This window comes from Corella eumyota, chromosome 6 (assembly GCF_963082875.1).
Source record: "Corella eumyota chromosome 6, kaCorEumy4.1, whole genome shotgun sequence".
Lineage (NCBI taxonomy): Eukaryota > Metazoa > Chordata > Ascidiacea > Phlebobranchia > Corellidae > Corella > Corella eumyota.
In genome coordinates, this window is record NC_137495.1 from 2,535,113 (window position 1) to 2,559,255 (window position 24,143).

Sequence of the window (24,143 nt, forward strand, 5' to 3'; positions counted from 1 at the left end):
GCAAAGGATTGCTTACAAACTGATTCTAATGCTTTCGCCCTGTGCAAACATTTAAGTTAGCTTTACGACTGTTCAACTTTTAATCTACAAAAGATGCAAGTATGTAAAGAATTGGGTCGTGTAAGTTTATAAGGTGTAAAAGTAATAATTTAAGGACGAAATTTGGCAAAATGAAAAGAATAGAACGCCTTAGAATGCTTTTATTTCAGCATTAAGTTTTAAGCATGGTATTATTATATTATAGCAAAAAATTAATTTGTATCAAAGATTTAATTAACCTAATCTATTACCTTATAGCTACTTCTTAAATAAAAAAATAGAATTAATAAAGTAAAGCGAAAATGACAATTCAATTTGACTCGTTGATGAAAAAACTTGGATCAAATGGAAGAGCTCAAATCATCGCATTTTTTATGGTGTCGTTCTATAACATTTATGCTGGGTTTAATGCACTTGCAACGGTTTTTATTGCATACAGTCCTGACAAAAGGTAATAATTAGAAAATATACAAAAAAAATTAGTACTTTCAATTTACATCGGTACAGTACTCAAGCTGTTTTTGAGTGTATAATTGTTTAAGTTTATTTTAAACGTTACAAAAATGTTTCTTATTTATTATTTTGGATTACTTTAAATGGTAACTTATATTTTATATGATTCAGATGTAACGTTCCACCTCTTGACAATAAAACTGAATACGGATTTCTTACAGAAACGGATATTTTAAATTACACGACACCAGAAGATACTTGCTACAGGTTTGGTAAAGTTCTTCGTAAATTTCCATAAAAAAGACCAGTCTAAAGTCCATAAATTGTTATATTTACCTTAAGGGTTCGCGTCACAATTTAGTCGCATGACGCAGCTTAGTTTAAACCTTCCATGCTAACCACTTTGCATCTCAAAAGTGGCAAGTCATTATGATACAAAAACACAAAACTAATTAATAAATATTGAATACAACTGTTTATAGATATGGATATGATTTAAATGAATGTACAAACGGGTCTTTAGAATGCGTAAACACAACCTACCCGATCATTCCATGCGATAAAGGTTACTACTACGACGATAGTTTGTTTTACAACACTGTTATTACAGAGGTAAGTGTGGTTTGGGAAAAATAATTTTTCCTTTATGCAAGTCTCTTAAGCATATAGACATTATAATACCTATATTACCCTGGCTCTGTTTTAACGGGAATTTTATTACATTTTTAAACGGTGAGTGTTGACTGAATAAAAACATGGCGGGCAATTTAATGTGGATAATAAGGTGGTTAAGCAAACAAAATTTGCGTATATCCAGACTTTGCAGCGTTACAAAATGTATATCCTATTATAACCATCTTAATGTGTATGTTACATTACCAATCTTTATTGCATTTAGTTCAACTTAGTTTGTGATCTGAATTACCTCAACGCATTATCATCTTCTATGTATTATGTTGGAATGTTGCTGGGATCGCTTTTCTTTGGAAACATATCTGATGCGTAAGTTAAATTTATTTTATACAGATTACTACCCGGACAAGACTTGATAGTCTATCTGTAGATACCTTTTGACTCTACAACGAAGAGCCTGATTAGAAACATGCCTTACAATTAAAAGACATATTTTCTTTAAGGCATACGGCCTTGTAAAAAATTAAAACTTGCTTTAAGATTTGGTCGTAAGTTGACGATGATCATCACATCACTTGGATCGTTCGGATGCATGCTGGGTTTATACTTCACTGCATCGGTTGAACTCTATATTGCACTTCGTGTTCTGATTGCTATGTTTGGATATGGCGCAACAATCGGGACTTTTGTATATTGTAAGTTGCTTTATAATAGAAATAATGTGGTATATATTGTTAAGATAAGTAACATAAGCAATAATAGCCTATGTTATAAGATTTGAACAAGTAATCCTTTATTATGATACAAAAAAAATTGTCGTGTATTTTTTACATGATATGCTTAATACTATGATAAAATGTTATCAGTTCTTTTCTTTTTTAAGTAATGGAACTCGTTGGTTCAGAATGGCGAACAATTTACGGAATTGCTTACCAGATGTTTTTCTCTTTGGGTTTTATGATAATGGGAGGTGTGGCTTACAACTGGAGAGATTGGCACGACATGATGGTACTTAAAACTGCTGTAAAAATTTTGTCATCTTTCAGGCGTTTTATTAGTAGGAAAGCTAATATAAAATTCACGCTATAAATTTTTATAATCTCCAAATAAAGTGCTAAACTAACTTTACTTATCCTAACGTACACAAAAAAGTCATTATTGTAAAAAAAGACGATTCATATAATTTTGTTTGTAAAAGTTCGCAAGCTTTGTACAGAGTTTAAATCACATGAAAGTATTAATTAAAATTTTATGTTTTTAGTTGGTTTGTTCTTTACTCGGTTCCCCCTTTATTTTGATTGCTTTAATTATACCAGAGTCACCAAGATGGCTGTTTACAAAAAACAAAGACGAGCAAGGGAAAAAGGTAACACACACTCTATTTAAAAATAATACAACATTTTCCTTTCAAAGCCAATCTTTTTTTAAACATAAAGCTTTTGTTATATAACTTAGGGTCGTTTTCTTTTTATTGGTTCAACACATTGTTTTTTTTAAATTGTGCCTACTTTTTCCACTTTAAAAAAAATTTGTAAAATTTATTTAATTATTGTTCTTAAATATTAGACATTGTTAATTTCATCACATAATGGACTTTATTAATTTAAACTGACTTTAAGAGTTTATATTTAAACAAGTTAAACAAACAAAGTAATTCCATAGTAAAGTTAAACAAACAAGTATTCTTATTCGCAAGGTCACCAACTTGATGGCAAAATTAAACAAAGTCCAAATCACAAAAGAAGACTGGGAAAAAGCTGAGGTAAACGATTTTAAAATTGTTTTTCTAATCTTTAAACAAATATTTTTTTTTTTTTTTTTTAAGTTTCTTATCCTAAAAACAAGCAATGAAACCTTATGACTCAAAATATATCAATATTATGAAAAAAAAGTGTTGTGCAACATTCTAGTTTGCGACCGCATTACCAGCAACCTTTTTTAAGGCTAACCTGCCGCCAAATTCGACCCTAAACGACGCACAAACTATTAGTTTATAAAATTTAATTAAAACCTAATGTTTAGATTAATAAAGATGATTTAAAAACAACTTCTGATCGAAAATATTCTACTTTGGATCTTTTTAGATATCCACATACCCGAATTTTAACTTTAAAAGTTGTGTTTAATTGGTAAGTCGAACATCAAAACTTTATTAGTAATTTTAAGTGACGATAGTTATGCACAAATTACTACTACAAAACCATAAAACAATTTGATTTGTAACATTTGTTTTACAGGTTTGTGAACAGTTTTGTGTATTATGGCATCTCGTTAAATGCAGGAGCTTTAGCTGGTGATATATTTGTCAACAACACATTGAGTAAGTCTCTACATGTCTAGGTAATACTACGTATCCCAAGCCTAAATAATACTCCGTGCTTTATTCAAATTTTTTAGTACAAAATACAATTTTTTGCATTACCATGCCCTGATAGTTTTGTCATTCATACAATACATAAATCACATTTTAGATGGGGTATTTGAGATAGCTTCCTATTTTGCTTGTATTTTGTTGATGGATAGAATAGGTCGAAAAAAATTGCTGTGTGCCATGCTTCTAATAGCTGGAGTTGGACTTATCTTAAGTGTGATTGTTGAAACTTATGCGGCGGGTAGCCAAGGTAAGACTGTTTTGCATTAATATATGTAATCTTGGACAGAATTTCGCCCAACTTAATACATTGGTTTAACCTTACCAAGCGAATTTTAATTTAATTGTACATTTTTTAATTTAATTTGTCATTTTTAGGACTTATTACATTTGGCTTAGTGCTTGCCTTTACAGCTAAGTTTGGTATTTCTGGGTCTTTTGCTGTGATATACAATCTAACAGGAGAGTTATACCCGACCGTTATAAGGTAAGCATTTTGAAATCTTATAAGAAATTTTAACACAATAAAGTTAAATTTTACCAATTATTGAACGAATTTATTTGACATACAGGAGCAATGGAATTGGAATGGGATCAATTGTAGCAAGATTTGGTGGAATACTCGCCCCGTTCCTAATATCACTTCAAGACCATGTAGCCTGGTTACCCAACACTATATTTGGAGTGTTTGGTAAGTATAAAAAATTAGAAATTAATTTTAACAGCAAACTCTTCAAGTTCATTTGTCTAAATCTAGTTTATTCACTTATAGCAATTGCTGCCGGGTTGTTATCCTTAACCTTACCAGAAACGATGGGAAACAGAATGATGGAAACGATTGAAGAAGCTGAAGAGTTTTACAAAACAAAGAAGATTATTAAAGAAAACTTTGACAGTTCGTCGATATCCTCAATATCAGGGTATATTGTTTTTGATGTTAATGTCAAATATAGGTAAAGAAATGTTGCATTAGAGTATGCTTTGACTCAAAATTGTAGTTCTTTTTGTAAAGCCTATTATTGCGCTGTTAATATACCAAGAATCTTAAACTCCTTTTCTATTTTTAGGTCTGATGCTTATAATTTTGGTACAAGTAACAAAGTATTCGATGAAGATCTTAAAGATGAATCCGCCTATCTTTAAGCACTTATGTATATTGTATTGCTTTATTCGTAGTGTAAATATATTGTAGCGTATTTTATATTTAATAAACACACTTTTTTTCAGTATATACAATTTAATTAACGACTTAATATCTTATTCAAATAGAATCACGTTAGTAAACATAAAACAAAGAAAAACAATAATATAATTCATTTGCGAAAAGCAACCCTCTTATCTTAAACAAGAACATTATCAACTAGTCTGAGAAATGGGGGCAAAACTAAAGGCGTAGTGACGTAGACTAAAAAGGCGTTAAACCGGAACGATTACGTCACAAAACATTGTAAATAGGCAACAAAGCAAACAACCACTTACGTTACAATATTATATTTTTATAATTTCACTTTGAACTCATTTTAATGCTATAAGTTATAGCCCTAAAATATCAAGCATGTTTTTTATTATGAAAACATGCAATATTGCAGAGTTAATAAACAAAACCACTTTGAAAGTAAAGTAATATTTAGTTAAAAATACAGTTAAGCTAACGTAGTTAATTGATTTGCAATGTAGGACAAAGGTAGCTCACCAAGTGAGTGAAATGCAGCTCTTAGAATGGGCTCTAAAATATTCTGCTAATCAGAGAGTAAATATCGACGACTAAATCATTTTAAACTGTAAAGTAAATATTTGTTAAGGTTTGCATGTTTGTGATCCCAGGCCCGTAATGAGTAAGCACTTAATGTTGACTTATTTTATGCCTCGCGCAAATCTGTAACTAATTAAATTTATTTAAGCTTAAGTGTATGGATAGAAAAATCAAATAACGTTTTACATATTGGCTCAATCGTCAAAGCCTAATAGATTTACTTATATAAAAACAAGTCTAGTTAATAATAAATATATTTGACAGGTGTTTAAAATACAAAAAGAATAAACTAACTTAGATTCAATATGACTATTCAGTTTGATGTTTTGTTAAAGAAGTTAGGCTCAACCGGGTTAGCTCAAATCATTGGTTTCATCTTAATAGCTTACAGTAATATTTCATCTGGGTTCAACGCACTTGCAACTGTGTTTATTGCATATAGTCCTGACAAAAGGTAGAGTATATTAAAGTGTATATGGTGTTTGTTAAAAAAAAACTCTATCGGAATACCAAAGTGCCTAGTATGCATGAACCATTAATTTATATATTGCATAGATTATATGTAAAAGAATCACATAGACTGCTGAACTTACCAAACTTTTAAATGCTTTTTTGGTATTAACAGAACATATTTTTTAGATGTAACGTTCCACCTCTTGACAATAAAACTGAATATGGATTTCTAACAGAAGCGGATATTTTAAATTACACGACACCAGAAAATACTTGCTACAGGTTTAGTAAATTCCTTTGCATGTTTCCATCAAAGTCGTAAGTTCACTGAGAATATATTATTCAACGTAGATATGGATATGATTTGAATGAATGTACGAACGGGTCTTTAGAATGCGTAAACACAACCTACCCAATTATTCCATGCGATAAAGGTTATTACTACGACGATAGTTTGTTTTACAACACCGTCATCACAGAGGTATAACTCATATGCGGTTTGTCAAGTACAGTTAAACAAACTTAAAGCCTAATTTAATTTTTAACTTTAATTAATATACAAAAAAACTAATGTTTTTAAACCACTAAATGTAAATTAACAGCCTTTGTTTTCTTGTTTAGTTTAACTTGGTTTGTGATCTGAATTATCTTAACGCACTATCATCCTCCATGTATTATGTTGGAATGTTAATAGGCTCCTTATTCTTTGGCAACGTTTCTGACGCGTAAGTGAAACTCAATACAGTTAAAATTAACTTATCAAATCAAGTCTTCAAATAAGGCATGTTATGGATGACCTTTACCTTATTTGATTTATTTTCGTATAAAACGCCAACCTTGGAAATTTAGTCTGGTTAACATAAACAAAATTGTTTTAAAGATTTGGACGAAAATCAACGATGATTATCACAGCCATTGGATCATTCGGATGCATGCTGGGTTTATACTTTACAACATCAGTCGAACTCTATATTGCACTTCGTGTTTTAATTGCCATGTTTGATATAGGGTTGTCTATTTCATCATTTGTTTATAGTAAGCAACTTCAAATTTATATATTTTTGTAAAAAGTGTTTGATTAAAGCCTGTAAGACTAAGAGTGACCCTTGTAAAACCCACATCCTAAAAACCAAACCTTTTAATACGTTAAGATGTTTCCTAATAGCCTATAAACTAAATTGTCATTTTAAGCTGTTAACAATATATTTTAACCTTTAAATAGTAATGGAGGCTGTTGGATCAGAATGGAGAACGTTTTACGGGATTGCTTTCCAAACTTACTTCACATTTGGTTACCTGATAATGGGAGGAGTGGCTTACAACTGGAGAAATTGGCATGATATAATGGTTTAAGAAAATATATACTGCATTAAGCAAAGATGTAAAATGTTATATTACATTCTAAATTGAGGCTTTTTACATTTTTTAGTTGGTTTGTTCTTTATTTTTGTCTCCCTTTATTATTGTTGCAATAGTTGTCCCCGAATCTCCACGATGGCTTTTTACCAAAAATAAAGATAAACGAGGAAAGAAGGTAAAACCTATAATGTTAAAGATAAGTGACGTTCTTTAAATACTTCTATTATTTACCAAGGTCACTAACCTAATGGCAAGATTAAACAAAGTTGAAATTACAAAAGAAGATTGGGAAAAAGCCGAGGTAATACTTTATTTATTTTGCTAAAAGCTAAGTAACCGTTACTTGTATAAATAGAGAACAGTCTTAACTACATTATTTATTTTAATAGATTAAAACTTTAAACTCAAATTCAACAACCAAGCGAAAATACTCCAGTATCGATTTGTTTAAATATCCGCAAACACGACTACTAACCGTTAAAGTAATGTTCAACTGGTAAATATTTACTCAACTATTAGTAATTATTTAAAAGACATATTTGTTAAGTATATTGTTGATAGCAATGCACAAATTACTATTACAAAACCATAAGACAATTTGATTTCAAACATTTGTTTTACAGGTTTGTTAACAGTTTTGTGTATTATGGAATCTCATTAAATGCAGGAGCTTTAGCTGGTGATATATTTGTCAACAATACTTTAAGTAAGAGTTCATATTTTATTCCTGGTTGGAGGAAGATGTTGTTTTTTTGTTGTACACGTTTAGTTTGAGATTCGATTTTTTTTTGTAAAAATTTTGATGTCTTTTTGCATCATATTATGATAACTAATATTTATTACTTGACATTTATCAGATGGTGTATTCGAAATCGCATCATATGTTGCTTGTATTCTACTTATGGACAGAGTAGGACGAAGAATATTACTTTGTGTTATGCTTTTAATCGCTGGAATCGGGCTTATATTAAGCGTGATTGTACAAACCTATGCCGGTGAAAATCAAGGTAAGAATGCACCAAGTTAGGTTAGTCAACTATCCATTTACCCTACCAAAAAGAGTGTATGTTTTCATTTTGTTTTATATAGGACTTATCACGTTTGGCTTGGTGCTTGCGTTCACGGCAAAGTTTGGTATTTCTGGGTCGTTTGCTGTGATTTTTAACCTAACTGGAGAGTTGTATCCAACTGTTATAAGGTAATTTGACACAGAATAACATCATAACTTGAACTTAGCCAGTACAAACCCAAGTTTACAGCATTTATCACTGGGTTATACTTGCTTAAAAGTATAAGAGCTCTGAGTTACAAGTATTTGTTGTAGGCTACCACTTGTATCTATTCACTAACATGAATTTATATATAGGAGTACTGGCATTGGAGCAGGGTCAACCATAGCAAGAGTTGGAGGAATAATTGCCCCGTTTTTCAACTCTATTCAGGACTATGTTATATGGCTGCCCAACACTATATTTGGAGTACTTGGTAAAAATCGTTTTAATAACTCTAAGGAAAAAGTAAAATGTTTATATATAAGCATGTAGAGATAACTTTAGATTAGAGAATATGAAAACTTCAGGACCGTAAAACACTTTAAACAATGTTTTAAAACAGCAATAGTTGCTGGGTTGTTATCTCTTAGCTTCCCAGAAACAAATGGAAACAGAATGATGGAAACGATAGAGGAGGCAGAAGAGTTTTACAAAACAAGAATCATTACCAAAGAACACTCATCAATATCAGAGCAAGTTGTTAGTTTAACTAGTAATGACAACAATTAAATTGTCCAGAATCTTGTTGGAGGTGTTTTCAAACCCAAAATACAACAACATAAATAAAATATTATTAAGATTTACTAATAATTAAAGTAATCGAAACTCATTTACATTATTCTAGAGAGGATTCTTATGATATTGGAAATACAAACAAAGGGTATGATGAGGACCTTGAGACAGAATCTGCTTATCTTTAACAAAGATTTTATTCTATAATGCAACTATGTAATTAACACTGTTTGTAGTTGTACAAAGGTTAGATAAAATATACTAATATATGACTTATGAGATGATTTAATATGGTTAGGTTCTGACATAGAACCTTAGTCAAAAATTTCAGAATAGGACTTTATATACTATAATAAAAAAATAAGTAAATCTAAAAAATTGTTATCTTTTATTACCTATAACTAGTGTAGGTAAATATAAGATTAAAATTACTCATACCAACCAAACATTTTAGTTGTTATAAATGGTGTCAGTAATCCACTGATAATACGACCAAACCCTTGTATAGATGCCAGGTTGTTGTGGTTTACCACAGTCTTTTCCCCAACTTACAATCCCACTTACAACCCAGGAATTGTCAGAGTTTTTACACATTAGTGGACCGCCTGAATCTCCAAAACAAGAATCTACTCGTCCACCTTCAAATCCTAAAAAAACAATTAAAGTTATCAAAATTATTAAAAAAGGGATTTTTTAATAATTAGATAAACGGGTTAAATGTAAATTGACTAATTTCGGATGCACACAATTAAGTTAAACCAAAGAGTGTCGCAAAAGATACTGAATATTTAATTAGTTGTCCTTAAGTTTAAATCTCAATGCTTACTCTTTTCAGGTACGTAGATCAAAATGAAAAGACCTTTAGACTAGGCAAGAACCTAAATTACCCTATAACTACAAAAAAGTTTAACAAATTAATAAAACAACATACCTGCACATATATTGGAATCAACAATTGAGTTTTCAAGTCTTGGCCATGAATTACAAACACTAGTCTCAAGTATGGGTACTCTGGCATATCTTAGACCATTTCTCATGCTAAATAAAAATAAGAACTAGTTGACGTAAACAATAAAATTAAAGTTAAAAACGATGATTACATTTAAAACACAAAAATATAAAATAAATACAGATAAAGAAACACTTTAAAGTACTTACTTTCTTATCCTAATACCTCCAGTGCTACCCCATCCAGCTATAACACATTCCTCACCAACAGGGGGGTCACCTGAGGGTAAACAAATAGGGGTAATGCCTCCAGTAAATCTAACTCTTTGTGCTAGTTTGAGCAAAGCAATGTCATGAATGGGAACAGTCCCAGCACCGAAACCAATTCCAGCATTAGGAGGTCTTCTTCTTCGATATCTAAAATATAACTTGACTTTAAACTTAAACTAGAAGTGTTTAATTTTAAACTTTAAAAAATAAAACCAAATATTACTGTATAAGATATTAAAATTCCAGTTATATTAATATACATAATGGAGGTTAATGGACTATGTCTAATTAATAGGACATATTAATTTAAACTGACTTGCAGCCTGTTGGGCAGGCAGCTAAATTTGTTTAAGTGAAACTATTTAAAAACTTACGTTGGGTACATAAACAACTCCATAATTTTCACAATCTGTTCATCAGTGAAACTAATACTTCTATAATGCCTGCCAACTATTACTGCATATCTTGGTAAATCTGGTTTATAATCCGTCCAATCTTTGAATGTGCGATCATTGGAAAAGCAATGACCTGCACTCAAAACCCATCTAATCATAAAAAAAACCTTTAATAAAATAGAAATACTTTATATATTACGTAACAAAGTATATTGACAGCCTGTTGGTATTTTCCTAACAATTTAGAAATTCTTACATTTAAAATATTTCATACAGGCCACTACTCTAATACCACTTAAAAGTTAAATTTGAAATTTACCTGTTGTTAATTAAAGCTCCTCCACACGAGGCGCCATCAATGGCAACGACCCATGGCCAGCTTCCCACCACAGCCTCACGACCCCCAATTATCCTGTCACGAGCTTCATTACCCCAAGGGGGAATCCCCTGGACCCCACATGTTTTCTGAGTTGTTTTAGGAAGAAAATAAATAGAAAAAGAGAAACCTTTATGGGTGGAATTATTCTGTGAAGTTTGAAATCGAATTCGAACTTCTGGGCTGTTAAAATGAATTCGATGTGAGATCAGCTTTTCACATAGTTTTCGTGGTTGGTCTTCTGTACCAGTGATTTCTAAAAACTCCTCGGTACAAACTGTTACAAAACAAATATTGATATAAAATTGGCAATTCCACTTAAACAAATTTTACTTTTTGAAAGCACAAATATATCCTTTACCTGTAGAGTTTTTTATGTCCAGTTGTAATATAGATATCTCAATTAAATACCCAGAATTTGGTGCGAAAATGTTCCAAATACATGATAAGTTACCCTTATAAGATAATGGAAAACCAGGGTTTGTAACAACAGCGCCATTATCAGTTATATTACCGCCACACCTATCAGTTACAACTTGTATTTTTGCTTGAAAGCCATTTCTATTTAAACTGAAGTCAGTATAGAAATTTAACTTTAGTGATTTTTCTGTTATAAATGTTGTTGGATCATTAAAATTTGAGCATAACTTTTGAAGCAAATTATCATTTGTAAATTGGTTTGTTACTGGATTAAAATTTCCTTCATAAATTGCTAAACCATCATTCACACATGATGTAGTTGGTTCAATACTTGAAGACAAAATCAAAATTTGAAGTTTACTACCTAAAAAAAATCATTAAAATTAAAAATAATTCCAACGAAAAATAAAATTTTTAAAAAGAACTTACCTCCTTCTGATGTATCTGCCAACCTAACATACCAAACACAATCTAACTCGCTTGTATATTTATACGGGTAGTTAGGTGATTGTATAATTAAAGGAATCTTGGGTTGAACTATTAAGTCTACACCATCGGCATTACAAACACTTCTATCTGTAATACTACTAGGTGTAACTGCATCTGAATCAGGTATATAACCATATACCTTAAAGCTAGCATCATAGTTGTAAGTTAAAAATGAAGAGGGCCTTTGGTTTAGGATCCTTGAATGAAATGGAATTTCATTTTTTATCATCATAAACAGTGGCAGGGTTTCCGATATATTATTTTTTACAGCATATAAGTAGAACTGTAGCCTCCAACCATTATCACATGGCAACTCTGAAACTTTATGAACTTGATTTATATTTCCTATTGGTGGATTTATAAACTTAAAACAGAAATAAACAACTTTGTCGAAATCCTCAGTGTAAGTTGAATATAACTGGAATACACTGACATCTTGTGGTGATATTTTGTTGGGTGAATACTGGATAAGAGTGTCAGTAGAGGGCGGTATATCGATTCCTTCCCGAATGTAACTGTTTAAACAATCAGTATCAGTAACGATTTGAACATTAATACTTTTATAATATATACCTACTTTTGAAATACAATGTTGTTGGCCTGGGTGTTGAAAACTCTTACAGTTACCAGAGTTGGTTGCTTAGCAACATATTCAGGTTGACTATCACAGCAATATAGTTGGCTTGATTTTGGGCAATCCTGTATAAAAATACATTTTAATATTAGTTTTATTTTTACAGTGGTAAAGATATCACAAAAATAAACTAAGATAATATAACTTTTTTTAGAAATAAAAATTTGATTATTTAGATCAAATTTTATATACATATATAGTTAATATAATTTTCTCGGAAAAAAATGAACAAACCTGATCATTTGAAGTACAGTTAATAAGACCCCACTCAGGTGGTCCTACCATAATGTTATTTAGATCACAAGTTGCCCCATTACCCACATTTACCCACTCATTATAATCATCCAACACAGGAGAATATAAACCAGACTTCTCAACACCATAAAATGGTCTCATGTTGTATCTGAAAAAATAAAACCAAAGAGTTAAAATACTTATAGGATCAAATGTAGAAAGCGTAACTAATTTAATCTAAGTATAGCGCTTATCCAGATAAGCTTAATTTAAGTTTAAACAAGCTTTGTTTCTACAAAACATATTCTTTTACTAGTATTAGGCTTATAAATGAACTACTATGTAAAAAACATAAAATCCCCATAAATTATATAACATTACCTGCATATGTCTTTCTTCAAGCACAAATCCTTACCATTTGAAACGCACAAATTTCTAGAAGCAACCCAAGATAATTTATTTGATTCAAATAAAGTTGCATTCCGAGGTGGTTTAATCATCTCATATCTTAACAAAAATCCCCTGCTTCTTTTGTTGGGGACATAATTTGAAAATATCACAACAACTTTGCTGGAGATTGTCATAAAACTTGGAGGAGGGAAATCCCCACAAAATGTCCCATAATTTACATAATCGCTCGTCCCTCTTGTCTTATGTGTTGTTAGAATTTCAAGTTTCTGGTTAGGACAAGTTTGGTTATGGTTAAATCTACCTCCACCATTGGTTGATCGAAATCGTTCATTTTTACTAATTAGTTTTTTAAATTCATGATCTTCTGTTTCGTGAAGTGAAATAGAAGTAATATTAAACCTAATCATGTAATTCTCAGGAGCTACAATCCTCCATCTACAAGAGCGTCCCTCTTTTACATTCACAGCATTCGGAAAACCATGTGATCTTATAACGCCGTTCAAGTCCTTAAGTTTTAACAACTGAGTACATGGTCTGTTAAAAACTTGCTCAGCATATGTGATATTGTTCACAAAAATTTCAAATTTTTTTTCGTAATTACAACATGAAGTGTGTTTAAACACACCAGAATTATCAAAGGCTCCTGTACTTACCCATATGGGTTTAGGGGTATAAAACTGAGGCCTGTTTGAGGTATAAAGATGAAAATTAAACCTAAAAGGTGACTGGCAAGGTGTTAAACTAATCTGATGTATCAGTGTTTTTAGTTTAAAAATTGTATCATCTTTAACACAGAAATATACAGGTACTTCAAATTCGGTTTCAACAAAATGTGACATTAATTCAAACGAAGCAACGTCGGATATTACTAATGAAAATGAGTTCCAGGATAGTTGATCGATTTTAATTTCATCGGCAGTGTTGTCTTTTTCAAGAGAGAATTTGTACAAATGACGATGACTGACTTCAGTAAACTTAACATACACAGTAGTAGGTTTACTCTCTGGCAAAATGCTCTCAATAGAACTAACATTCCCCTGACAACAGATTGCCTTATCTCTTATTAGACTACTATTTGAATTAGCAGGGCCATTGTTGATAGCATATCTTTGGCATTGTCTTTTAGTATCAGGACCCACATAAATCCAATCTTCATATAAGTCAGATATTGGTACCCAATTTTCATTACTAAAAGGAAGCTGATGATATTTAAATCTTTGAAGTAAGTTATCTGTGCATAAGTCATTATATGAACAGAGTTGTAAGCCTTGTACTTCACAATCTCTTGCAGAGTCCAGCCAAGCGTTTGAAAGATTGTTTGCAATATTAATGGTCACAAATTGTGCTGTAAAAACAAAATATATAAATTTAAGTATTAAAAAAAACATTGCTTTAAAAGTTGTACATATCAATATGAAAATTTAAAATATTGGAATATAAAAATATTTAACAATTTAGAACCTTTGGATCTTTTCATAAAAGGTCAAATTAAAACTTACGTGGTAATGCTCTTTTCTCACAGATTGGGTAAAAGAGTTCAGAATCAATTCTTTGTTGTTGTTTACAAGGTATGTTACGAAAACCTTAAAAAATATGGAAATTATTAGTAAATAATAATAATACCAATATATGATTTATCTAATTGTATTTCTCGTTAGAAGCAGTTTACCAATTGTCAAAATGTTATTGTCAAAAAATCTGGATCACGTATATTGTCCGGTTCTAGACAAAACATAATTACACTACAGCTTTCCTAAATTCTCTCACCTGGATTATGGTGCGAGAAAATTATCACCTGCAGATTACGAATTCTCTCCTATAGTAAACGGCCTGTTGTTTTGTCTAGAGCCGAACAACATACATGACCCAAAAATCTTAACCAATAGTGTAGTACCTCCTTTTACTACAATTTTTGTTAATAAAAATTTTGGTACTTACATCTTATTGAATCTAGAATTAAACATTTTTCAATTGGATTGTCAGTGGGATTTTTCTGGCACCAAGGGTACTGACCTCTCCCCCCACCAATCCCATAATCTGAACCTCTACTCCATTCCCATTTACCATTCTAAAAAATAAAAAAATATATTTTTAGACAAAAATTTCTCAAGTTTTAGGATTTTAATAAAAAAAAATTAATTCTAAAATGTATGGTTAGTAACATATTGGTTAAAATTTTAGACATAAAAATCATCTTATATTTTAATTAAAACACTGGTCTTTTAAACAAACTGAACTAACAGGTGTTTAATTTAATAAACATTGCAAAAAATTAACTTTCTAATACTTACCCTTAACCCCCCACCTAAAAATTTCGGCAGGCAAGAGAATTTATTTACGAAATCCAACTCATCAAAAGATTGAATTTTTGCCAAACTGGATTGTGTTTCATGACATAGTTGTCTGGCATCTCTCTTTGAGGTAAAACCTTTCGGGATAAACTGGTAACAGAAATTATTGAAATATCTGAAACCTGGTTCACAACGTTCATCGTCAATCAATCTCTCATCTAAACAAAAATTTAAAAAATATTAGTTTGATTTTAAATAAAAAACTAACAGTTTTCATTTACAGGAATATAAATTGTATTAATAATATACTCAATAAACAACTATCAATAAATCCTTTTTAAAAATAATATTTTTACATTAAAAAAGTTATAAAATCCTAGTTAACTATAATCCAAATTTAAATGTAACCTTGACAGTTGCTTCCAAAGCAGAATTCCCATTTTGTCTCAGATACAAAACACCATGGCATCTCTCTAAAGTCTGGGTTCCGGCATTTTGAACCCAATTCACTTCAAATTATTTGGTAAAAAAATAAAATTAATATTAATCGAACAATTTTAAATAGATCATGTGAATCTGTGTAAATTTATGTACAAATTTAAACAATATGTGTGTGTAAATCAGTGTCTAAGAAAAAAGTTAGATATTATAAACAAAACAAATGTTAAAACATTAAGCACAAAAAAAACAAACACTTACTCTGGCCTGAAGAAGGCGGAAAATCTAGGAAAAAATTGGGAATCACTGTTTTTCCATTCCCTGCAGCGTTTCCCTGTAACTGTTGTATCTAAATCTCCAAAATAAGGTTGGTTGCATGAGTTTACGCAGCGCTTTGTTTCATCAAAACCTTGCAAAACAAAAAATAAATCTGGATTAAAAATTTTAAAAAAAATAGTAAAGCTATACTTTTACTTAAAGGCATGATAAGTCCTTAGCTATATATTCAATATTTAAACCAATAACATATATCAAAACAATTCACATTCTATAGATCACTTCACAGTATATTAATATTACACTTACCATATACAGCAATTACAAAACTAGCTAAAAAAACAGAGCAACTGAAAATTGAAGACAAAAGCTTCATTTTACTGTTAAAACTTTCACATAAGCTGAACACTATAAGAATAAAAACATATGAAAACTTGTTGTTGAAATAATCCATCTGAAAATCAAAGTTGCCCTTGGCTATTGGGTATTTCCTATGATTTGTCATGTTTCGAAGTATAGGGAATATTAAAACACCTATTAATAGTAATATCGAAAGTAATAAGAAAGTTATTTAATCGACAGAAAATTTAAACTTGTATAAAAATAAACTAGTAAATATTTGAGCATAACTATAACCATTGGTAGATTTAAAAAATGTTTTTAAATAAAAGTTAGTTCTGAAATCTAACAACTGAAAAATTACTACTTTTGAACAACAAAGTTAAAAGGAAAACTCAAAGTCAGAGAACTGCTAATCAAAATCTAGACCTGAACTTTCAATAAAAATAAAAAAACTTTATCACTTTAAGCAAAATAATCTAAAAAGTCAAGAATAAAGAAAAAAGAAAAATAAATCAGTGTAATTTATTAACAAACAGGCGATTTCAAGCAACAATGGGCAGTCTTTTACAATGCTAAAAATACAGAATAATAAAAACATAAAAACACTATAATACGGCAATTGTGTCAATGGCTAAAAAAGGTAAAAAGCGAAAGAAATGAAACAATTAAAAAATATTAACATTCTGCAAATTATAAGAACACAAAAATTTACAATTTAACCTTGGTTTGAATCCATTTAATTACTTACTGGTCTGAGCATTTTTAATCTAATTTCATTCAAAATATCAATTGTGAAAAAATAAAAAAATTAGTATGGAACTGTTTAAAGTTAATTTTACACAAAAACAAGTGTTAGTTATTTCGAAGTATGTGTATCGTTAAACATAATGCTTTTTAGTGATAGAGTAAAGTTAACACAAGTACCTTAGTTTATATAGTACCCTAATACATAAAACCAAGCCAAAAAAACAAAATCAATTGAAGATCACTTAAATAAGGGCAAGACATTCAAGTTCGAACATTATTAAAATGTGATTTTTATGATAAATTATTAAGTAAAAATCATATTAGAATGCACATAGGCATGCAAAAGGCAATTCTAATAATACAGATAAAATATTATTAAGCAGGTTGATACAGAAAATAGAAACTTATAATGCTTTTTAAAAGCACCAATAAAAATAAGACAACAAAATGATATTTTAAAGCAAAAAATAAAAAAAATCCAATTTTTTAATCAAGTCTGTTGTATACGTAAATCAAAAATTGCAACTTCTTATAATCATTGCAACAAAGTAAAAAAGGTTAAAAAATGAATGTATCGAAATTATAAATGTAAAAACAAAAAGCACCGTTACTACAATTCTACGAAATATATGACCAAAAATCCTATAAAAAATAAAAACTAATTATAAACAGTAACAATATATACAACATCATAATCATGTAGTAAAATTTGTAGGAATAATTCTTAGTAAAAAGTTATGTTGTTTATTAAATATTATTAGTTTTTTAGCACCTGATTTTTATAAGTACCAGTTTTTAAAATTTTCAATATCATGTACCTTTTTAATTTTAATTGTAAAATTAGCAAGAATAAAATGTATGTCTTATTTTATAAAAAAAGATTTACAATAATAGAACTTTAAACAATTTTCAACCAAACAACCATTATTAAATTTAATTTAAACTGCTAAAATTTTAATTAAAAGCTATTACATTAATATAGCCATTCACAATATAACCACATATATACTACCAAATTTTAAACCCAATTAGGATGTGTTATAAAAAATACCTTTATGATAAAACACTTTAAAAACTTCACTTAAAACCCAAAAGTCCTGATAAGCAAGGATTAACTTTACAGTACTCTAAAAACTTGAATAAAAACATGACCTGTATTGATATGTTAAACACTTGTGACAATGTCTTCATCAATCAAGACCTCAATCCCTTGCTGGCCCTGGTGAGTATAATCACTCATGAACAAATCTCCGTTTCCGTTGGAGTGGTCACGACCGTTTCCACTTAAACGGGAAAAGTGGGGTGTGAAAGCATTGGAAAATTTCTGGAAAAAGGAAAAAGAAATTTAAAAAAAAAGTTTTTTTATTACTTTTCGTTGGTTTAAAATTTTACAAAATAAATAACAAAACTTATAAAAATTAGTTGATTTCATGGAGATAGTAAAAATAAATAAACACTCTTGATATTTTAAAGAGTGTAAGGTACAAATTAATTTTGTTTATCTTTAGGTAAACCGTGCTGTTTAATGGTGAGAAACAAATATTAAAAATGTTTTTTTGACCACAGTGCAAAGGTCGTAAAATTGCTTTGAAAATTTCTGGTAAATAACACATTCAGCAAAATATAACACATAAGTAATAATAGGAAAAGCCTTTCAAAAATTTAAATAACACTACTTTATTACACCTAAAAATACCAGGAACTTTCTCCAATATGTAATACATTTACAGTTACAATTTATGACTTGTTAAAATATATCAAACAATGGTTGACACTCACCTCTTTGCTTGACCCGTGTGATTGAATAACCCTCGCAATAACCACCAGTATAAGAACCAATAATAAAAACCCCACCATTGCACCCCCTGCTATATCAACCCACACCCCTCTTAGTTCAGGGGTAAGTACGGGTGATAAAACAGCGGGGCCTTTAAGAATGATACCCACTATAGTGTATATAAGACAACCCTTTAAAAAAATAATTAAAGTTAAATTAGTAATACAAAAATTTAAAAAGGGTTGAAAAAACATTTTAAAAATATGAAAAAATAAATTATACATTTGACAAAATCTAACAATGAAAACTTCTAAAATAAATTTAAAAAATATTTGCTATTAAGGCATTAAATGTTTCACTCACCAGTAAAATAAATGGGCAGACTCCCCCCCACATTACAGACCAAAAGTGACTTTTTAAACCTGGATTTCCCGTCATTGCATTTGTGTTTGTACCAAGTAACTTAAAACCTGCGAAAAAATTACAAGTTAATAAATGGATTAAAAAAAATAAATTATAGAATTAAAAGTAGTCAAATTTTTAGTCGATACCTTTGACGAGAGTATAAATTGTGTTTTAAAGCACTATAAAAGAGCTTAAATATATAATATAAATAAATAGTAAGACTTTAAATTTAATATTCCTTAGTATTTCCGTAATAAATTGGTCTATTACATATGAATAGAATATTAATAAAACCTCACAGTAGGATTTTATTTTTTGTTTAAATTAAACTTACCGAATGAATATGAAAGGAAGAGAAGTTCTGCAAGAGTGACCACGATAAAAGAAAAAGGCAGCGCAAAAGTGTCAAAAAAATCTATGATCTGCAGACCACTTCCCTACAAAAATAACCAGAATTTAAACATTTTTAGCATTTTTTATAGTTTATTTAAATAATGTCTTACCAAGCATTAATGTACTTTATAATTTAGATTTTAAGTTTTGGGTTATATAATTACTTTAGTCCACCAAATGTATCAATAATGACAAAATCAATATTATAATACATTTACATAAATATTTAATGGAGTTGAAACAATATACACTGAATATTTAATGTCTAATATCAACATTTTCAGTTATTAGGAAATTGAATACTTATTTAAAAATAAGCTGATAATAGGATATCAGAAACTAAATGCAATTACCTTAAAAATACTATATATACCACTGTTTATTTAAATAACATTATAATAAGGGTATTTACCTTTATTAAAACAATTATAAATTAAAAAAAATTAATACAACAACACATAACTTAAGAAACAATTGCCAAAAAAACATCTTTTTTAAAATTTTAGAAATATTTGCATTGTTCTTAACCAAAAAATCTTATATAATATATACAGTTTAGAAAATACAACATGTCATTCTGATAACAATATGTGTAGTTTTAACTTACTTGTAATATACAAGGTACTCCATAATATGCAGCCATTGAAGCAATCATAAGAACAACAATGGTGACATTTCTTAGTATTAAACCTCGGAATGCAAGTATGGAGTCAGATATACAAGACATTATGCATTCAAGTGTTGGAAACTGAAAAGTATATTTTGGGATTAAAAAATTTATAAAATTTTCAACCAACATCGTAATAGTAAAATAACAAAAAAGTTAAATCTGTAAGTATAAAGAAAAATATTTTAAAATGCCCTTTTTAATATATTATATTTCTTAGTCTTGTTTATTTTAAATACATGTTATATATATATTAAATTGATCATGTTTAAATATATTTAAAAATTAACATATAAATGACCTAAGGGTAAATAAATTAGGTAATAATTGATGTGTATTAGTGAAACACATCAAATAAATAAAGAGTAAACAACCTCTACCCATTAGACATAGTTTAAAATAATCTTTCAATTAAACATCATTAAAATATAATAATTACAAAATCTATAAAAATGGTTTTTAATTATTTATGTAATGTATTGTTGTAGTTTTTTAACACACTTTTTATTATCATTAACAGCTTTTATGAATTAAGTTTTATTTTAAGAAGATTTTGGATTTTATTTTAAAAAAATAATCTTAGGCTATAGTGAAATACCTAGAGGTTAATAAAGTGATTATATACCTAACAAACTAGTCATACATTTGCGTCATATTAATAATAAAAATTTCTGTTTCTAAAATTGAATTTGGGTGGTTTCCTTTAATAAATATCAAACAAATAACTGTACTAAATTTTCCCAGAATGTTTGCTTAATAAAAGTCTTATCTGTATCAATGTTTACAGTTTAATTAAATTCATTTACTTTGATTGATTATTCAGTTGATCAAAGAATAAAGCAAATAAAACTACATCATTTTTTAATAAAACCCAATGACTTTCAAAATTTTTAGAAATTGTTTTACACATTTCACAATTTCATTTTTTATTTAAATATATTGATAAACTCTTGTATCAATTTAAACTCACCAACGCTGTAGTAGAAGATAGGAACAAAGATGAATAAACAACGATACTCCATGGTACTGGGTTACCCCACATCTGGTTCATCGCTTCTGAGTATGCCACTAGGGGGCTGAAAGGACCTTTAGCATCCTTTAATGCTTCACCGATTTCAACCCCCGATGCTTGGGCTATGCAGGAAAAAAATATTTTAGAAAACAGATATTTTTTGTAATTTAAATAAAAAAAATTTTGAATTATATTTTAATATCATTTTACCAAGATATCCGATGACTGAAAACACAGACACGGCAGATAAGATTGACAGAAGTGGAATAATGGAGATTAACACAGAAGCATCAACATGGTATTTGTTATAAAACCTGTTATAAGAACTCCATACTAGTAATCCTCCCCACGAAGTTAGAAGAGAAAAGAAAACTTGGCTGATTGCATCCTTCCAAAGCTTAAATATAAAAACAGATTTACATAAGATTAAGTTCTGAATAACTCTAGATTTATACTACAAAGTAACAAAAGATTTTCTGGGCTTTCACCTTGTTTTTAGATTACCAGTATTATAACTTTAACTTATCAAATAGGGCTGTACAAATATATTTTACAACAATTTACCCTGTAAGATAGAAATGAGCTGACATCTTGTGGAACAAAGAGATACATAATTCCACTGACCGAGCCAGGCAAAGTAACACATCTTACCAATAACATTACCATCACAGCAAATGGTATAGTGCTAAGTAAGTAAGCTATCTGTAAAAAGGTAAAAGTGAATTATAAAATAACACTAAAAAAATATGTAAATATGCATTAAAAAACATTTAAACATTCACAGTTGCTGAAAGATTTAAAGTAAATAAATATTGAAATACATTGAAAGTTAAGTAAATAGACATAGTAACATTTATTTGTGTATTATAACAAAACAGGTCCTTCTCTGTTTAAAACTAACATAGCCTTAGGACAAAACAATGTTGTTTAAAAGGTGTTATAGTAGGCATCAAAGGGTGTTTATAACAACTAACATAAATAACATATAAATTTACATGACCTGTGGGTCAAAAGACTTTAAAGTACTTTAAGTTATGCTGAAATGTTTTATAAATAAACAAGAAATAATACTTTTCTAAAATATATACCAATTCAAAAATGCTAAGAAATTTTTTGATTTTAATAATACATAAGAAATATATACCAATTGAATAATTTAAAACTAACCTTTCCGGTAAATCTTACATGTTTTGCCATTGCCAACACAGTCAGGAGAAATCTAAGACCAATAAATCCAAGTAGAACAGCAACAGTTGGAATCAGTAAAGTTGAATCTTCACCAAATAAAACCTGGTCAATGTTAGAGTAATACGAACACAAGGCATCATTTTTCATTAGATTATTTCTAGAATGTAAACAACAAAAACAATGTTTAAATTAAGCCAAAAACCTTTCATAAAATGTTTGACATTTAGTCAAATAAATAACATGTACAAGTTTCAGTAAAATTTTGTAACAATAATTTTAAAACTTACGTCCAATATTCAATAGTTGGAGAAGTTTGTGTCCCGTCAGAAGTGTAATTACAGGTTGTTTTCGGCACAAACTGACCATCGACTTTTATACCATAACTACCATCTTGATATAGTAAATCCGACGACATAACTACACAGTCAGCTCCTGAAAAATTGTCTTAATAAGTATATATACATACCATAAAAAATTATAAAAGTAGTGTTGATACAACAGCTATACAAACTTTAAAGTAATAAAGCATAATGTGGACCACATTAATTTTAATTATATTAACAATTTTTTTAGCTTACTTAATTCAACTTGGCAGTTTTCTGTGTTCCAAACATTACCACATGTACTGAAGGGTAATGGGGTGGAAAATGATGTGGCCAAGTAGAGGAGAATGTTGTATGATACAACTCCAAAGTAAATAAGAAGAGTGCATGATAGGAACAACATACAAACGCCAACACCTAGCAAAAGTTTAAAAAATTTACAAAAAGGGTTTAACTATATAAAAAAGCATACAAAAATTTTTACATTTTCTTAAGTTGTTGATAGGTATAATTAAGAATTAGATTAAAAAGTATGAGAATTTTACCTTGCATTGCTGGCACTATCTTAAAAGCTTGCAAGGGAGCCAAATTACTGTACTGCCCCCATGCCATTTCGAGAAACAGAAGTGGTATTCCAACCAGGACATAAAGTATAAGAAAAGCATACAAAAACGGCGCTGCAAAATCAAACATAAAATAAGTTACTATTTTCTTAACAAATCATGTTTTATATGAATAAATATCATCAACTGACTTACCTCCATTATTCTCATATGCCAAATAAGGAAATCTCCAAAACGTGCACAACCCAATAAGAAAACTAAACAAACTTAGATGATATTCCAATTTATTCGGCCATGTTGTTCTTTCCAAACCAAGTCCTCCTCCGTAAGACGACATTATTTATTAAATTATAAAAAACACTATGTTACAAAGATAAATTCCAAAAAAATAAACATATATTTAATGTCTAAATAATATTTTTTTAGACTGTTAAGTATTTTTTAACAGAAAATAAACCGCCAAACCATGTCTGACGACACCAAAAAAATAACAACGTGTGTCAAAATTATGTTGCAAAATTTTGACACTTAAAATATTTTTAAATTGGTATTTGGCTTATTTTGTCACATTTAAAAAAAAAATAACTTGATTAATTAAAGCAATTCATGTTTGCCAAAAAAGAAACAAAAAGAATGTGATTAATCATTTAATGCAAAGTATAAAGTTGTAGTTTCGCTTATGCTGTTTACTTATAAACA

The 24,143-nt window shown here is 29.3% G+C and overlaps 4 protein-coding genes across 5 annotated transcripts; 2 read left to right on the forward strand and 2 right to left on the reverse strand.

Moving 5' to 3' along the window:
* The first annotated feature begins 341 nt into the window (after positions 1-341).
* Positions 342-4,639, forward strand: LOC145755369 (organic cation transporter protein-like). Its single transcript, XM_082571594.1, has 15 exons — positions 342-490; positions 664-759; positions 975-1,104; positions 1,391-1,494; positions 1,666-1,820; positions 2,009-2,133; positions 2,387-2,491; positions 2,822-2,887; positions 3,148-3,254; positions 3,363-3,445; positions 3,597-3,746; positions 3,875-3,983; positions 4,069-4,187; positions 4,269-4,449; positions 4,564-4,639. Exons 1-15 carry the CDS (start codon positions 342-344, stop codon positions 4,637-4,639), a joined length of 1,755 nt encoding a protein of 584 aa, XP_082427720.1.
* Positions 4,640-5,543: 904 nt separating this feature from the next.
* Positions 5,544-9,033, forward strand: LOC145755370 (organic cation transporter protein-like). Its single transcript, XM_082571595.1, has 15 exons — positions 5,544-5,703; positions 5,889-5,984; positions 6,054-6,183; positions 6,324-6,427; positions 6,583-6,737; positions 6,925-7,049; positions 7,132-7,236; positions 7,297-7,362; positions 7,451-7,557; positions 7,685-7,767; positions 7,919-8,068; positions 8,151-8,259; positions 8,428-8,546; positions 8,676-8,825; positions 8,930-9,033. The coding sequence occupies exons 1-15, from the start codon at positions 5,555-5,557 to the stop codon at positions 9,031-9,033; spliced, it is 1,752 nt and encodes a 583-aa protein (XP_082427721.1). The 5' UTR covers positions 5,544-5,554.
* LOC145756037 (uncharacterized) lies at positions 8,971-16,575 on the reverse strand. The gene is made up of 16 exons (XM_082572270.1): positions 16,337-16,575; positions 16,013-16,160; positions 15,722-15,822; positions 15,314-15,531; positions 14,961-15,090; positions 14,522-14,605; positions 12,993-14,367; positions 12,612-12,780; positions 12,321-12,442; positions 11,684-12,258; positions 11,196-11,618; positions 10,778-11,111; positions 10,438-10,608; positions 10,004-10,210; positions 9,777-9,883; positions 8,971-9,492 (listed from the first exon to the last, which is right to left on the reverse strand). Exons 1-16 carry the CDS (start codon positions 16,530-16,532, stop codon positions 9,296-9,298), a joined length of 4,557 nt encoding a protein of 1,518 aa, XP_082428396.1. The 5' UTR covers positions 16,533-16,575; the 3' UTR covers positions 8,971-9,295.
* A 308-nt stretch (positions 16,576-16,883) lies between these two features.
* Positions 16,884-23,835, reverse strand: LOC145756042 (sodium- and chloride-dependent glycine transporter 2-like). 2 transcript variants are annotated; one of them, XM_082572277.1, is made up of 14 exons: positions 23,640-23,835; positions 23,427-23,558; positions 23,137-23,298; positions 22,846-22,990; positions 22,538-22,715; positions 21,935-22,072; positions 21,581-21,767; positions 21,329-21,492; positions 20,299-20,439; positions 19,633-19,735; positions 19,257-19,363; positions 18,896-19,084; positions 18,269-18,440; positions 16,884-17,758 (listed from the first exon to the last, which is right to left on the reverse strand). In XM_082572277.1, the coding sequence occupies exons 1-13, from the start codon at positions 23,779-23,781 to the stop codon at positions 18,282-18,284; spliced, it is 1,947 nt and encodes a 648-aa protein (XP_082428403.1). In that variant the 5' UTR covers positions 23,782-23,835; the 3' UTR covers positions 16,884-17,758; positions 18,269-18,281. The 2 variants fall into 2 exon arrangements, with proteins under 2 accessions (XP_082428403.1, XP_082428402.1); XM_082572276.1 differs by lacking the exon at positions 16,884-17,758 and having other exon boundaries at positions 17,834-18,440.
* Between the last annotated feature and the right edge of the window lie 308 nt (positions 23,836-24,143).